At 33.3% G+C, this 17699-nt stretch overlaps 1 protein-coding gene across 1 annotated transcript; it reads right to left on the bottom strand.

The window, feature by feature from the left end:
* Nucleotides 1-12607: 12607 nt before the first annotated feature.
* On the bottom strand, nt 12608-13613 carry LOC111420136 (tetratricopeptide repeat protein 1-like). The gene has a single exon (XM_023053054.2). The coding sequence runs from the start codon at nt 13512-13514 to the stop codon at nt 12711-12713; it is 804 nt and encodes a 267-aa protein (XP_022908822.1). The 5' UTR covers nt 13515-13613; the 3' UTR covers nt 12608-12710.
* Between the last annotated feature and the right edge of the window lie 4086 nt (nt 13614-17699).

Here is a 17699-nt window from a genome sequence, read left to right as displayed (position 1 = left end):
CATTTATTTGCGTTTAATGAGTTATTTAATTCCCAATATTAAATCAAAATCTATAAAAAAAACGCTTCACAAATTTTAATTTTAAAATAATTTCAATTACCATCAATCCGTGCAATGTTAGCTATAAATTTTTACCTTTGTTTTTCCACTTACTTTACAAGCTATCTAGCTTTACAACATATCTTCCTTGTCTTTAGAGATGGCGAAATATTAAATACACCACTAGAAAGCCTTTTGGCTGTTTTTGATTCTATTATCATCGTAATTTTTATTAAATAAAAGGAGTTTTGAGGAAAACTTTCCTCTTCTACAGGCACAACATCAAGTTAGGTAAGTTGCTTTCGTCTTTATATTTCCTTGTAGCACTGATTTAAATTAAAATTTTTTTTTCATCGTTTCGCAGTTAATGTCATGGTATTGACAGGATTGATAAAGTAGGTGGAAAAACATGGGTAGAAGTTTGTTGCTGTCGTCGTACAGGTTTGAACTGTTATAGCATACAGGACCGCCATTATAATGGTTGTCAATCCCCCTAAAACGAATTTTTATTTCACCGGATTTTAAGGACACACTAGATTCTAAATTAACAAAAAAATTCTTAAGCACAATAATTGTTAAACAAAATCCCAGAAAGAGATAAGGAAGTCAGCTAATTGCATGTTGGTAAGCAAATATTTCAAAACCACAACCTTTCCATTAACCTTGTCGCACATAAAATAAAAATGTATGCTATGTGTTTAAAGGTGTGTCCAAACTTGCGCGTAGGGATGCAAACGATACATTGATTTTTCGAAAATATCGATGTTGAAGTCCATAAAACATCGATACATCGTTCATTATGAACGATATTTTATCTTCGGTGTTTGATGAAATAATCGACCATTATTTCCATGTTTGTATAAAAGAGCAACGAAATATTTGCTATACAGTGTGTCCGTAAAGTAACGGATATAGGTGATAAAATCATTACAAACAGTAAAAAGATTAAAAAGATTTAAATTTGCAATATTTTGACATTTTTTTCAAATGGCAATACCCCATTTTTATTGCGGAATATGAAAGAGGATATTGTTCTGAATACAGTACAGTCAATATTAATATTGGTTACATAAGAAAATTTTCGAGAAATTATTACTTTAAAGTTTAACTATTCAAATTTGCTTAACATGATAAAAATAGCAGTAGCCATGAACTAACTATGGTAACCAATCATTTTAAACAATTTCCTAAGTGTCAAAAAGTAATTTAGTATAGCTTGTTGAAGTGTGGTGGCGCGCCATCTTATTGGAATAACTGCCGTTGGAATTGGGTTGGGTCAACATTATCGGAAAATCTGGCTGTTATGAAAGGAATGATATTTTGAAAAAAACTAAACATCTCTCTCCAGTTAAGGTTTCTTCAAAAAAGTAATGACCCAGGACGGTATCCCGTACTATTTCGCTCCACGCATTGATCTCTTGCGGATATTGAGTGTGATTTTCTTGCCCAATATGAATTTTGGGTAGCAAATTTTTTTCTATTTACTTGTCCGCTCAATGTAAATGTTCCCTCGTCGGTAATAATTATGTTTTTGACAAAGTCTTCGTTGACATTGTAAAATTGTTGTTGCAAAAACTACGACTAAATGCTCTTGAATGAGGTTTACTAGATAGGAATGATATTTTGCGGGTTTTAAAATGTTGTGAACCGTTGATTTACTGATGTCCAAATTAGGCACAATACCCCTTACAGTAAGAAGTAACATGAGGGTTTTCTTGCCCAGCTAAAACCACGTTTTGTTTAACCTCCCCTGAAACATTTGGTAGGCCAGACTTCGCGAAATGCTTCAAGGGATGCCCAAGGTTTTTAATTTGCTCACAGCTAGGCTCACCATACTTTGACTAATGAGTTGACGATTAGGATATGTTGTATTAAAGGGGTCAACTACTTACTAAACCATTTTTTGATACTTAGGAAATTGTTTAAAGTGATTGGTACCACAGTTACTCATGGCTACTGCTAATTTTATCATGTTATGCAAATTTGAATAGTTAAACTTTAAAGTAATTTTTCTTGAAAATTTTCTTATGTAACCAATATTAATATTGACTGTACTGGGTTCAGAACAAAATCCTCTTTCATATTCCGTAATAAAAATGGGTGATTGCCATTTGTCAAAAAAGTTTTAGAATAGTTTTATCTATCTAACTGAAATTTTTCCAATGTATTTATCATGTTCATAAAAAAAATCTAGGCATAAATTGAACGGGGGTGGTTACGTTTAGTAGTTTAGAAGGGTAGATTGAAAGTACAAATAGGGTCAAAACGTGCCCTATTATGAGTTAAACATATTCCTCAAATTTTATTTGCCTAGCGTTTATGGTTTTTGAGAAAAAGAAATTAAACCAAAATTTTCCGCTATTTTTGGAGGGGTGTAGCTCCTTAGGGGAGCCGAAGTCGCCCATAGTTCATATATCAAAGTACTCTTAAAATTCACTAAAGAATCACCCCTTGAAGTTTGTTGCAGTCATTCAGATTCCCCTCTGTATATGATTCATATGATATATATACAGGGATCTTGTGTCCCAGTGGATAAAAAGTTATCCCGAACTAAATTTAAATAATGAGGAATTATTTTGTAAAACTTGTGCCAAAGTTTGTTTTTTAAAAAATTATGTCGTAGCATTTTAGCCAAAGATTTAAGTTAAAAATTAGGGTTTTCAGAGGAGTTGCCAATGGTTTGTTCCGAAATTATATCTTTCATAGACTTTTACACCAGGAGTTAAAACAAATGGAAAACTGTTAAATTAAAACTAAATAAAACTATATTAAATTTGATGTCCCATCTTCTTGGAATATGTTTTACATATGTTTCTAGACAATCGACAATGAAAAATACGAATCTCTTTATAGTCTCAGAATTAAATTTTCATCTGTTAGAGTATCTATGGCTAACTTTTTAATTATTCTTTTTTAAATTAACGTGTGAGAGGAAGAAAATAAATAGAACAACATGTGAAAAGTGCAAAACATTTACAAAAATGTGATAGAAATAGATTAATAACAACTATAAGAAAGGTATATGTTTGCATATTTCAACATATTTTTGCATATTTTTTGCATATTTTGAATAAAAAGCTTGCATATTTCCTATAATTTGACTGCATAAAAATCCGAGCTCTAGTCATGATCTCGTTTTTCGAGAAACTGCTAATGCCGAAAACCTCATAGCGCTATCGTCTTTTGTTTTTCCCCTAGAGGGCAAAATTGAAAATATCGTAAAACCAATAAGTGCAATTATCTTGGTTATTATTATAGGTGGAGTATTATAACTACGACATTATATGGACACTTTTTTACAGAGAATTTCATGACATAGTCAAAAAAAATTTTTCGGTTTTAGATTTTGAGATATCGTGAGAATTTTCGTTTTTTTAAATGGAAACAACCACTGATTATTCGCTTATTAAATTCGTTATTTTTTTCTGATTACAAAAATATAGGGTTTGACAGATCTATTTCTTATTGTTTTAGAATAAAGCTAAAAATAAACTTTTCTTTTAGTGTCGTCGAAGAAATTAAATTTACAGTTTCCTGTAAATTACGGTTCTATAACTAAAAATTAAAAAACATAACTCTGATATTTGAAACAAATACATTTGTTGAACTGTTTAATTTATATATGTTTACTCTATATTTTTGTAACCATAAAAAAAAACGAATTTAATAAGCAAATAATCAGTGGTTGTTTCCATTTAAAAAAACGAAAATTCTCATGATATCTCAAAATCTAAAACCGACAACATTTTTTTGACTACGTCATCAAATTCTCTGTAAAAAAGTGTCCATATAATGTCTTATTATTAGTTATAATACTCCACCTATAATAATAACCAAGATAATTACATTTGCGGGTTTTACGATATTTTCAATTTTGGCCTCTAGCGGAAAAACAAAAAACGATAGCGCTATGAGGTTTTCGGCATTAGCAGTTTCTCAAAAAACGAGATCATGACATGTCAGCTACTTTTCTTCTAACTCTTATAGTTTTCGAGTTAGCCTATTCGGACATCGAATTTGAACCACCCTGTACAAGTTCTTTTGTGGCAATTTTAATTTGCATTTTCGCCGTCTCCAAGTAGACGCATTCAACAGGTGTGAGGAATTAGCCCTCAAAATCAAGAGTGCATCTCTAGGAGATAATGCAAAAAGAGCCGCTGTTGCTGAAAAGCTTATTCATGAAAGACGAGCGAAGAAGTTCTACAATGCTTTAAAAACGATTGCAGAAGAATGTAAAGAACGACGAGATCTTGCAACTATTACATTTGGGTTTAAAGTGTACAGGTGTACCAATTTCGTTGTCGGCAGAGGCTCTCTCCCAAACTAAAAGAGATAGAAAGAAAGTAGTTTACGTGTCATGATCTCATTTTTCGAGAAAATGCTAATGCCGAAAACTCCGAACAGCTTATTAACACTTTGGGAAATTTTCATGCTCATATTCCAAGAAGTGGATTTTATACGAATTTTTAAAACGCAATCGGCGAAAATTGCAAAATTCGAAAAAATTGTCGATCATTTCAAAAATCTATTTCTCAAGAATTAAAAGTGATTTTTCAAAACGGCTTTTTGCATTAAAAAGAGAATACTTTAATTAATAATTGGTGATATTTCCACAAGGATCCTTCAAGAAATTAATTGTATATCGAACTTTGAATATTATCAATGAAAACTGCAACATCGAAAATTTTATCAAAACTTCAAATATTGTTTTTTCAAAAACTAAAAGTTATTTTTCAAAACGTGTTGGTTCATTGGAAAGGGGACACTCTTATTAACACGTTGAGAAGTTTTCATGCTCATATTCCAAGAAGTGGATTTTATACAAATTTTTAAAACTTAATCGGCGAAAATTGCAAAATTCGAAAAAATTGTCGGTTACTTCAAAAATTTATTTCTTAAGAACTAAAAGTGATTTCTCAAAACGGCTTTTTGCATTAAAAAGAGGATACTTCAATTAATAATTGATGATATTTTCACAAGGATCCTTCAAGAAATTAATTGTATAGCGAACTTTGAATATTATCGATGAAAATTGCAACATCGAAAATTTTAACAAAACTTCAAATATTGTTTTTTCAAAAACTAAAAGTTATTTTTCAAAACGTGTTGGTTCATTGGAAAGAGGACACTCTTATTAACACCTTGGGAAGTTTTCATGCTCATATTCCAAGAAGTGGATTTTATACAAATTTTTAAAACTTAATCGGCGAATATTGCAAAATTCGAAAAAATTGTCGGTTACTTCAAAAATTTATTTCTCAAGAACTAAAAGTGATTTTTCAAAACGGCTTGTTACATTAAAAAGAGGATACTTTAATTAATAATTGGCGATACTTCCACAAGGATCCTTCAAGAAATTAATAGTATAGCGAATTTTGAAAATTATCGATGAAAATTACACCATCGAAAATTTTATCAAAACTTCAAATATTGTTTTCTGAAAAACTAAAAGTTATTTTTCAAAACGTGTTGGTTCATTGGAAAGGGGACACTCTTCTTAACACTTTGGCAAATTTTCATGCTCATATTCCAAGAAGTGCATTTTATACGAATTTTTAGAACTTAATCGGCGAAAATTTGCAAAATTCTAAAAGTTGTCGATTATTTCAAAAATGTATTTCTCAAGAACTAAATGTGATTTTTCAAAACGGCTTTTTGCATTAAAAAGAGGATGCTTTAATTAATAATCGAAAGTGATAACAGCAATAGTTCTGTTAGTAATGAATGTGATGATGAATTACAAGCGAAGAGAAGAAAACTAGACAAAACTGCAACAAGAGATTTTATATATCGTATTGGGATTGTTACAATGAGGTTGCTAATGATAAATAAAGTTGTATTCAATGAAAAAAGTCCTATTGGGGTTTGGATACCGGATATTTGGTAACTATCCGGTATCCGGCCGGATTTTAACAAATGGCCGGATACTGGATAGTTGTCGGATATCCGATCCACCACTAATATAAAGTTTTTATCTCTGAAAATTGCTAAAAAAATGTTTCAAGTAACTTTTTTGGGGCCCAAAAATATAGAGCGCTTCGGGCCCACAAAAGGTTTGATCCGGCCCTGACTCCAACATTTCTACTTCAAATAAACGAAACTATTAACTGTGCTATTAGGTTACAATCTTTAAATATTTGATTATACAGGGCGTTTGAGGATTTTGTAGCAGGACTTTAACAGTCGATAGATCTTTTAAAATTAACACAAAAACTTCATATAAACATAGGTCGACAAACGCTTTGTTTTGGAGATACAGGATGTTCAAATTAAATTTTTAAATTGATTTTTATTTAATATTAGACGTGTATTTCAACCGATTCTTTTCAAATTTGGTATACGGAGGTGTTTTGGCATTAGAAGGACGATTATGGAGTTCGTGTTACTATAGCCGGTAGAGGGCGCTCTGTAAAGTATTCTTTACGGATTAAAATAGCGATAACTTTTCTGACAGTATACTTTTTGGCTTTTTGAATAAAAATTCTTATTCTCTGTACTTTTTCAACAAAAGGGATACTCTTATCAAAATGCGCTAAAGTTTATCGTTTTCAAGATAATCCACTTTTTATTATTCGATGACCAATGTTTTTAGAGGATAGTTAAAGATAGTTAAAATAATGTGTGCCATGAAAACAAAGTAGGTAAATTAACTAATGTTTTAGTTTATTAATGTTTTTTTAATCTAAATAATAACAGAAAAAAATTAAAGAAATTGTTGAAAAGGTAAACATTTTGCTTGCATAATTCTGACAGACGAATTACTAATCGAGTAATGATATTTAAAAACAGCCTTATATCATTACAAGCATTCTTAATCCTATAAGTACGAAGGCTTTCACGACCGGAGTTAATTGAACTAAAATTAGAACTACAACTAGAACTAACACTAGAAACTTTCCGGTTTTGCCGTGCGTCTTTTAAGAAAAGGTTTGACGTTTCGGATGCCATGTTGCAACCTTCTTCAGAAACTGGTTCGAAGTGACTTTTTCAGTTTTAATTTTAGTTCAATTCCTAATCCTATTAAAAGTTCATCCCTTGTGGGAACAGGTGTCTCATATAATTTTCCTTTCAAATATCTCCACACAAAAAATTCTAAAGCATTAAGGTCTTCGTCGACCAATCCATCTTGCACGAATAGTTGTCTAGCCAATTTCTTACCACTCTACCATGATAAGCTGGACAACCATCAAGTTGAAACCACTATGTTCAGCTACCAAAAATTACAAGAACGCCGCAGCGGTTAGTTGTGGTGGCAAAAAGTATGGCCCGAAAACATGATTATTATAAACACCTACCCAGACGTTGACGACTAAATACGTAGGGGTACCAAAACATATAAATTGTGAAAGTTTACAATCCCACGTCTTGTGAAAAACGATTCATCGTTCCACATTACAAAAACCGCATTTTATAAAGTTTTTATGCAGCAAACAAAAAATTAAAAAATGAAAAAGAGTAATGAATTTACCACGTTAATAAACAAGGAAATTGAATTTAACACGTTAACGAATAAGGAAAAATAATTTAACACTGATCAACAACTACTGGTGATTTGACACTTGATACAATAAACTAAAACATTAGTGAACTTACCTACTTTGTTTCAATGGCAAACATTATTATACCTATCTTTAAAAATCCTCTAAACAAATTGGTATACATCGAATAATAAAAAGCGGATTATCTTGAAAACGATCAACTTTGACGCATTTTGATAAGGGTACCGTTTTTGCTTAAAAACGTACCGAGAATAAGAATTGTTATTTAAAAAGCAAAAAAGTATACTGTCAAACAAGTTATTGTTATTTTAATCCGTAAAGAATACGTTACAGAGCTACCGTTACCAGCTATAGTAAAACAGACTCCATAATAATAATAATAATAAGTTTATTGCCACATAGTTAATACAAGAGAAAAATAATATATATGTATACATAAATGAATAAGTAATGCATGTTGACAAAAGGTCAGTTTATCGCCAAAGGCGATGTCTTCCAAAAGACCCAACCAGCAACGTATGTAAAAAAAATCAATATGGCTATATAAATAATTCAACATTTAAGCAAAAAGAAGAAAAAGAGCAAAGAGGAAAAACAACACAACGAGTACAGTTGATAGAGAGGAAGAGAAAGAAAAAGAGGAGAGAAGCAGGCGATATCAATAGTTAGATTCCGATAATTGTAATGATAATAGATAATCCCTTAAGCAGACCTTAAATGTCAGAAAACTACGAGTGTTGCGTATTTCCATGGATAAACTATTCCAAAGCTTTATAGCCTGCACCGTGAAAGATCCATGATATCTCTCGGTGCGATGAATGGGAAATATGAGTAATGTATCAGACTGTGCTCTAGTAGGCAGACCGCGAGACGACAGGACTTGAAAGTTCGTGTACAAGTATCCTGGGGTCCGAGAAGAAAGTATCTTATACAGCGTTGTCAGTATACGGAATGATCTGCGCTTTTCGACAGTCAACATTTGAAGGTGATTACGATATTGCGTAACATGGTCGTGCTTACCCAGGTCAAAAATAAAGCGTAGACAGTTGTTCTGCAATCTTTCTAATTTGTTACGGAGGGTAATTGCTAGGTCGGGATACACAGCATCAGCATAATCTATGTGGGGCAGTATTAATGAGTAACAGAGATTACGACGGACAGCAAGGGGAAGCAAACAACCAAGTTTACGCAAAGAATGAAAACAAAAATAGACCTTCCCACAAACAGACTGAATCTGATGCCGCCAAGACAGCGCTGAGTCCATTGTCACCCCTAAGTTTTTGACCGTATTGGTGAAATGTATAACATTGTCACCGAGTATCAGTTGCGTATCATTGGAAGAGTAAAATTTTGCAAGTAAAAGTTTTGTGCCGAATGCTATAGCTTGCGTCTTGGCAATATTTAAACTCAGGCCAAAACATTTAGACCAGTGAAGATTTGAAGATCATCCGCATATAAATGATAGTTGCATGAAATGAATTTGGTAACACTGTTTATAAAAATTGAAAAGAGTAATGGACCCAATACACTTCCCTGAGGCACACCACTATGACTTTGAAACACAGAAGAAGAAGATGAAGTGTCACGCACATAAAAGGAACGTTGAGAAGGTATGATCTAAACCAAGTAACGCACTCAGGGGCAAACCCCATAGCAGACAGAGACGACACCAGTAAGCTATGATCCACAGCATCAAGTGCTTTGCTGAAGTCCAGCAAAACTAACAAGGTTATTCGTCGATCGTCACAGCTACACTTAATATCATCAGTAACCTTGATGAGTGCCGATGTGGTACTGTGGCCCGGTCGGAAACCAGATTGATAGTCTGTAAGTAGTTTATGCTCATCAAGGTAATTCTGCACTTGATTGTACACCAAGCGTTCAAGTGCCTGAGATAACACGGAAAGTATCGATATTGGCCGAAAATCACTCACATAATCGTCTTTTCCATGCCAAAAAACCTCCGTATATCAAATTTGCACTGAGAGAAATAGATGTACTATGCACTAAAAATATACTATAAGGTATAATACTTTACTACGAAAAGTGACATGAGACGAGATTGTATTCAGTACAATAAATATAATACTTGCTGCATGTATAATATTTTTTCTATAATACAATTCGTACAATCTATTTCTATCAGTGTGAAAAGAATCGTTTGAAATACACGTGTAATATGAAATAAAAATCAATTTAAAAATGTAATTTGAACATCCTGTATCTCCAAAACAAACCGTTTGTCGACCTATGTTTATACAGTACTAGCGTAAAGTAACCCCCCCCCCCCCTGTTTAACTTCTGAACAGATTGAGATATCAATATGAACAAAAAAACGTCAGTTTCTATATTTTATCAGCACAAATATTTTCTTATGGAAAATTTTGGTATCACTTTTAGTTTTTCCGGAAAATGGAACAGCTTTGTTTTTTTAAATGGAACACCCAGTATATTATGGTATCTTTCGAAAGAATAAAACAATACGAATTCAACGATACCTCACAATCAAATATCGGTTTATTCGTTTTTTACATAAAAATTAAACAAAATGCAGAATTTCACCGGAAAAACCAACGTATCTTCGTTGACTACCTGTCGAGATACAATGGGCCAGATAAATGGTGGACGGTCAGTTAAAGGTCGGTCTACGCTCGGGTTAAGCAGGGTTAAAATCAGCAATTCTTTTAGAATGTTTTTATGAAACAATCATAAAGTTCTTTTTAAAACTTCTAAGAAAAAATTGTCACAATAACAATTTTAAAGTTTGTAGGTACTTTGAAATTTTGTATTTAAGGCAACATGCAAATATTTTTCTTCATTTCTATCTTTGAATTCTACCCGACCAAGTATAACCAAAGAAAGGCGAGATCAAAATGGCTAGAAGGAGTTTAGAGCACAATATCGAAGCAATTTTAATATTCGCTCGTGCTGACAGAAATCTACATGAAACAGAGCGACAATTTAAGGAACGATTTCCTGAACATCCAATTAGTCGAAAATATTTAAGAGAACTTGTGAATAAGTTTTTGGAAACTGGAAGCGTCGAAGACCGCAAAAGAACTGGTCGTCAGATATTAACAGAAGTATTTAATGCGCCCATGATGTCGTCTGCTGCTATCGCATCAACGTGTGATGTGTTAAATATTTCCGCGTCGTTGTTGGACGACGTGGAAATACTTAAAGAAGAATAAATATCATCCATTTTAAATAAAAATGCTTCATGAATACAGAAGATGACCCTGTTATAGAAGAACAGGATTTTGTGCGCTAATGACAAATATGGTTGAACGAAATCGATTATACTTGAAACATATTTGTTTCAGTGACGAATGTACTTTCTTTTTGGGTGGAAAATTGCATCGGCGTGATGTTAATCCACATGAATATCGTGAAGTTACCACTCAATTTCATTAGAAAGTAAATGTTTTTTTTTCAAGACTTTTGCAAATTGTACAACAGAATCCTGACGATTTTGAAATAGAACTAGTGTACACAACTAGTAACATTATGCGCCAATGGTACGAAATTATCTTGATAGAAATTTTAATGGACAGCAAGATCATCAGATCTGACACCTTTAGATTTCTTTTTATGGGGTTATTTAAAATCCAAGGTATATGAAATTCCGTTGGGTAGTATTGAGGATTTAAAACAAAAAATTATTGACGTCTGCCAAAATATTGATCATCACATGTTAAGCCATGTGAGAGAGGAAACACTACAAAGATGGTACCACTGCCTACAAGTTCAAGGTAATCATATCGAACAATTTACTTAATAGTTGATTCTTAATAAATAAAAAATTCTTTTATTATTCAATAACAACACTAAGCAAATTTTTCAACCGTTACCTATACTAGCAAAATCTTTAATAAGAAAATTTCATTTCTTATATTGACTTTTTTTCTTTATAAATATTTTTTGATAAAATATGATTAATTCATAAATTTAATATAGTTCCACCCCCTTCCACCCAACTTTTATTTCATTTCTTAAAATAATAAGTAATTGAACTTGCAATTTTAAATCCCTGTTAGCTCGAGCGTATAACGACCGTTAACCTACCGTCCACCATTTACCTGGCCGATTGCATTTCGACATTGAGTCGACGAAGATACGTTGGTTTTTCCGGCAAAATTCCGCATTTTGTTTAATTTTTATGCGAAAAACGAATAAACCGATATTTGATTGTGAGGTACCGTTGGATTCGTATTGTTTTCATCTTTCGGAAGATACCATAATATACTGGGTGTTCCTTTTTAAAAAAACAAAGTTGATCTATTTTCCGGAAAAACTAAAAGTGATGGCAAAATTTTCCATAAGAAAATATTTGTGCTGATAAAATATAGAAACTGACGCTTTTTTGTTCATATTGATATCTCAATTTGTTCGGAAGTTAAACAGGGGGGGGGGTTACTTTACGCTAGCACTGTATGAAGTTTTTGTGTTAATTTTAAAAGATCTATCGACTGTTAAAGTCCTGCTACAAAAACCTGAAACACCCTGTATAATTAAAATAAAACATATTTCTAAATGTTAATTATTTTATTATGAATACTTTTACATACAACTCTTAAAATTACTTATTTTATAGAACATACATTAATTCGGCATTATTTTCATCTGTAGCTTTTATAATAAGTTTCACTGTAAGTTTGATTTGTGATAAAGGTTGATTTGTCCATACTACCACAAGAAACACCCGCGTAATGTAATGAGTGAACACTCCTTCCTTCAGGAACCTTATCAGAATGTTCAGCTAGTTGAAACCCTAAATATTGAATAATAATTTTCATAGCTTCCTCTAAAGTATTAACAGAACTTTAAGAAAATACAATAGTTGTAATATGATAATTTGTAACTTCACATGCTTCATCCCAAGCAGATGACCAACTTACTTTACTTTTAAAATTTATTCAGATGGTGTTACTTCCAAACCTTATTAAAACCATAACAATTCCTGTATTGCAATCAGTGGAAAGAAATTATAAAACTGCTCCATTCATTTGGAAATTGTTAACATAGATGTTTCTGATTGTTAAAATTTTGACATTAAATAAAAATCTTACTCAGAAAAGAAAAGAAATAATTTTTATTACATTTTTACACTGAATCTAAACCATAAAAAAAAACTTAATAAATACATTTTTTTCAAAATATAAATGCTAAATATTAACTAGGTTTATTTTGTTGAAAATTAACAGAATATCCTCCACTATTTGGATCTTGTTGAAGTTGAAAGTTAGCTGTTGACAATCCAAAAGGTTTCAAAAGTAAATTTCCAAAATCTTTTAATTTCCCTAGCATCTCTGTTTTAAGTTTTTCATTTCTTTCATGTATCATTGGAGGTAATCGAACACAAGCAGCTCTTGCCTCACCATTCCCAGGATCTAATTCTAAGATTTTTTTGTAATCTTCCAAACTCTCATCTAATTTATCTTTCCCCTCGTATAATTTAGCTCTACGAACATAAGCTTTTAAATAATTACCGTTTAAAGTAATCGCTTTCGTGCAATCTTCAATGGCTAAATCATCCCTTTGTAGTTTCATTTTGGAAGCTGCTCGATTACAATAAAAAATTGCTCTATCATTGGAATATGCCAAAGGGCAAATATTTAATGCTTTGGTATAGTTATTTATAGATTCTAAATATTTTTCTGTTTTAAATTCTTCATTACCAATTTGTTTAAACTCCAATGCTTCTTTGTGGAGTGATTCTTTTTGGTCTTCTGTTAAACTTTCTTGTTGAAGTTTTAATTCTTCTTCGTCGACCTCGTCGATTATAAAAGGATCTTTAGGGGTATCATCATCTTTTTCGAAATCGTCCGGGATTATGTTGGGATTATCATCGCCAGATTTTAATGATTCAGTGTTTTCTTTGTTGATGTCATTTTTTGTGATGTTGAGATCGTTTATGAGACTTTCAACGATTTCTTCGTTTTGTTGTGTTTTTTCTTGTTGAGTAATATCTGACATTGTAATAAATTGGTTGTATTATTTTCTTATGGAAAGAAAACGAACATTTTCTAATGTCAGATCGAAAAACTAACCTTAAATTTATTGAAATGACATATTGTGGTTATGTAGGTAAAATGATTTTTAGGTATTTTGATTAGAAATAATATTATTAACATTTATAAATATTGTTTAATTAATAATATAATAATAAATATTCAATTGATTAAATTTAAATTCGAAATATAAATTGATTGTTTTGTGAAAAATGTATTTATATTTTAAAATATTGTAGTGTAGTGTTTTTGGTGGCGGGAAAATTTAAATGTGATTTCATCATTATATTTTAAATCAAATGAAAATTGTTGTTATATAAAACCTTTATTGATATTCTACAAGATACAAATAATAAAATTTGTAATTTGGCTATTGTAATTGTACTACGGTTATTACTACTAAATGTATCTTTGGTTGCATATTTTACGCACAACAACATTCAAATTTCGGCAATAACACTAGTTTACAAATTTTTATCATTTTCTTCCTCGAATGTACGTTCAGCAAGACAGACCATATTTTAATTTGATTTGTCCGTATATTTTTCAATAACATAAGTTGTAACATTTATGGTTTCTATGGTTACATATCGTAAATTGAACTTGAAAAATTTTTAATTTAGGAAAAGTCTAATTTTTACATAAAAATGGGAATAATTAGTTAACTTCTATAGCTAGAATATAAAGTTCGTGCGATTTACTGGTTTGAACATATCCGACGCATTATTTATGGTGAGATAACTTTGAAAAATCAGTAATAAATTTTCTTTTCTCTTTGTAACTCGATCCGGGGACATACTGTATATCCTCAAACTCCAGCATTTCTCCACTGCCTGAAAAATTGCCATAATAACACCTATTTTCTAATTCAACAAAGACCAAACAATCTTCTCAAGCTACTGCCCATCTCCAAAGTCGTAGGGAAAATCATTCTTGAAAGAATAAGCTCCCTCTCTCTTGATACCAATACTCTTACTACAAGCCAATCTTAAATTCTAAGCGAAATACTATTGTCTATGGAAGATATCCGTCAATCCCAAAAAATTCGAGTCTATTGTATTCAAAAAGTACTGTCGCCCCACCAGAATCCCTCTAAAAATTTGCAACTCCACAATTCCACTGAAAACAAAAATCAAGTACTTAAGCATCACCCTACACCTTTTTCTTAACATTAAAAAATTTATATTGAAGGTATCATCCACCATTAAAATCATCCATCCAGTCTTTTTACGAAATAACGACCTAAATCCCAAGCACAAAAACTTTAAACCACCCAAAACAAAACCTTCAGAATCATTTCCAATTTCAACACAAAAATCTGATATATTCACAATACCAAAACCCGTCCAATCTAACAGATTCTCCAGAAACTCCCCAACAACATTAGCAAAACACGAAAACACATTCTCACACAAACTTAACAACCTCAACCGCATGCCCTATACATCTAGGAGCTTCTAAACCTAAAATGTCACAAACCCCCATGCCCACAACATCCCACATCATTTCCATAAAGTCATAAGAGGTTCGGAAGTTAACATAAGAGGGACTATAGTCAACAAAAGCGTCCAGATTTTAGTCGTCGCGAATGGCGTAGACATAGTTGCTAGTAGAAAGAGCATCGACGAAGAGTGGATTATAGCTAAACGACGTAAAAACAAAATACAACAACGCACGTAATTCGCCTACATTAAGAATTCGCTGAACTGCGAAATCTAAGGATAGGCGAATATAGCATTGAACGTATGCATCAGATCGCGTATTTGGGCTTATTGGTGACCTCCGAGAATGATACCAGTGCAGCTTAAAAGAAGGATACACCCGCTCCGGTGGAAGCTTTGAATGTTGAAGCGGTCGAACCACCTCTTTTTTTACGAAGAAAAGTACTGGCATTTAAACAACTCCTTAAACTAAATGTTTCATCGAATAGTGTTCTCCCGAGGAACATCCATAGACTTACAGTATCAACAGCGTCCGCTCGGTTTTGGAGAAGGAAATCTTTACCTCCCCTTGTTGTAGCTTACAGATAGCTTTTCCCAAACCTGCACAGGTTGCTGCATCGATCTATATTCCCTGCCATTCGATATTTTGATTATATTCAACCGATACATGTTATATTTCCTCATTTTGGTGATAACACATTACACAATAAAGGAATATTCAATCAGTTAATGAATGAGATTAAAGATAGCTTGATTATTTACACAGATGCGTTTAAGACATCTGACGGTTGCGGCTGTGCCTTCTTAGTACCCAGCAGTGGGTATCACATAAAATTAAAGTTGGACCCTCATAGTAGCATTTTCTCTGCGGAAGTATATGCAATCCTTGAGGTCCTGCGGTATGTTTTGTCAGTCCGTTGCTCTGTCCTGTCAATATTGTCTGATTCTCAAAGTGTGTTGATGGCTTTTAGACACCAAAAACATTACACTACTCTCCACCCTTGCGTATTGGACATTGTATCCACTCTTGTGGCATTGTCGGAACAAGGAATTTCATGCACATTTATATGGGTGAAAGCACATAGCGGTATAACTCACAACGAACTAGTTGACGTGTTAGCTAAGGAGGCGATACAGGATGGTAAGCGCATTGATGTGGGACTCCACCCTGGAGAAGTTCTTTTCCTCTATAGAAATAAAGAAGAGAGAGAGGGATGGAATTCACACTGGAAAGCATACTATAATAAAAGAATAACACAATATGCCGTTATACATCCTTGTGGCGAACATCTGGACGCCAGAGAACTTTCTAAACCGTTCAAAAAAAATCTCTCTCCGCTCATCTGGGCAGGACACCCTTTTGGTCCAGGCAAAGGGTTCCCGGAAAGCTTTCACCGGAGATGTTACTGGACGCTCTCCGTGGCGAACATCTGGACGCCAGAAAGCATTCGAAACTATTCAGAAGAACTCTCTCCGTACATCTGGACAGCAGATCCTTTTGGTCCAGACAAGGACTCGAAGAAAACTTTCACCGGGGATGTTACTGGACTCGGGGATAAAAGGAACCAGGATCAGCCCGGAGAGTTCAGTTATCAGTTAGCAGTTATCAGTCAGCAGTTACCGTCTTACCGTCGCGTTGTTGTTTTTGATCGACAACCCTTTGCGCGTCTACACTTTTGTTATTATTGTTGTAAATAAAATTTTTGTCGTTGAAGACATTGGTTTTCCTAAAACTTCCTCTCGCTACTATCAAAGCATTAGCCTCGCAATCCTACTGTCTTGTTTCGGCAGTGGTACATGGGGGTTGAGGTGTCTCGTAGGTTTTCAGCTACAATCGCACGACTGAAATTTGGGCACGGTCGTTTTCCATCTCACTTCTATAAGATTAAGATTTTGTCATCTCCGACCTGTGAATGTGGAGCAGAATTTGCGGATCTGAATCACATATTGTTGAGTTGCAAATTTCATGAGAAATACCGCCCAAGATTTATTAATGCGTTGCTTGCCTGTGGTTTTGTTTTGCATATTAATATCGTTCATGTATTGAGTTGTAACCTGTTCAATGTCCTTTACATTATATATGAATTTTTGGTGAGGTCTAATATTGCGATCTGATGTATTGGTGAATATTACATAACCATGATATAGAGGCTGATGGGCTAGGATCCCGCAAAGCCATAAATATATAAAAAAAAAGAAGGATACGCTTCCCAGTCCTGGTGTATGGCTCTGAAACGTGGGTCCTGTCAAAGAGGGACGAAAGGCTGCTCGGCATCTTTGAGAGGAAAATACTGCACCATATATATATAAAACCTTTGTTGTCATCAATTGAAGAAGGATGTCTTGTAACGGAGCGGAATGGCAGAAAATGTTGGAACAGGTCAAGATTCACCAAGGGTTGTCGGACCATTGACGACGGTGAAAAGTATATGTAAATAGATTGAAGAAGTGTTTCGCCAGATCTCACCTGGCATCTTCAGTGCGTTGTCGTAGTCTCCTGCCGGCAGACTGCTGAAATGCCTGGTGAGATATTCTCGAAACGTCTGCCCCTTTCCAAAGGGAACCTACAGGAAGAACGGATGAAATCTCGGATCGACCACAACAACGCAACTTTCTAGAAATCTGCGTCCCGTCATTCGTATCTGGAGGACAAGAGATGATTCATTTTTGTGTTGCTATGTTGTCTATACTATAGGGTTTCTATTGAA

The sequence above is a fragment of the Onthophagus taurus genome, chromosome 2 (genome assembly GCF_036711975.1).
Source record: "Onthophagus taurus isolate NC chromosome 2, IU_Otau_3.0, whole genome shotgun sequence".
Taxonomy (NCBI): Eukaryota; Metazoa; Arthropoda; class Insecta; order Coleoptera; family Scarabaeidae; genus Onthophagus; species Onthophagus taurus.
This window is presented reverse-complemented; position numbering and strand designations above follow the sequence as displayed.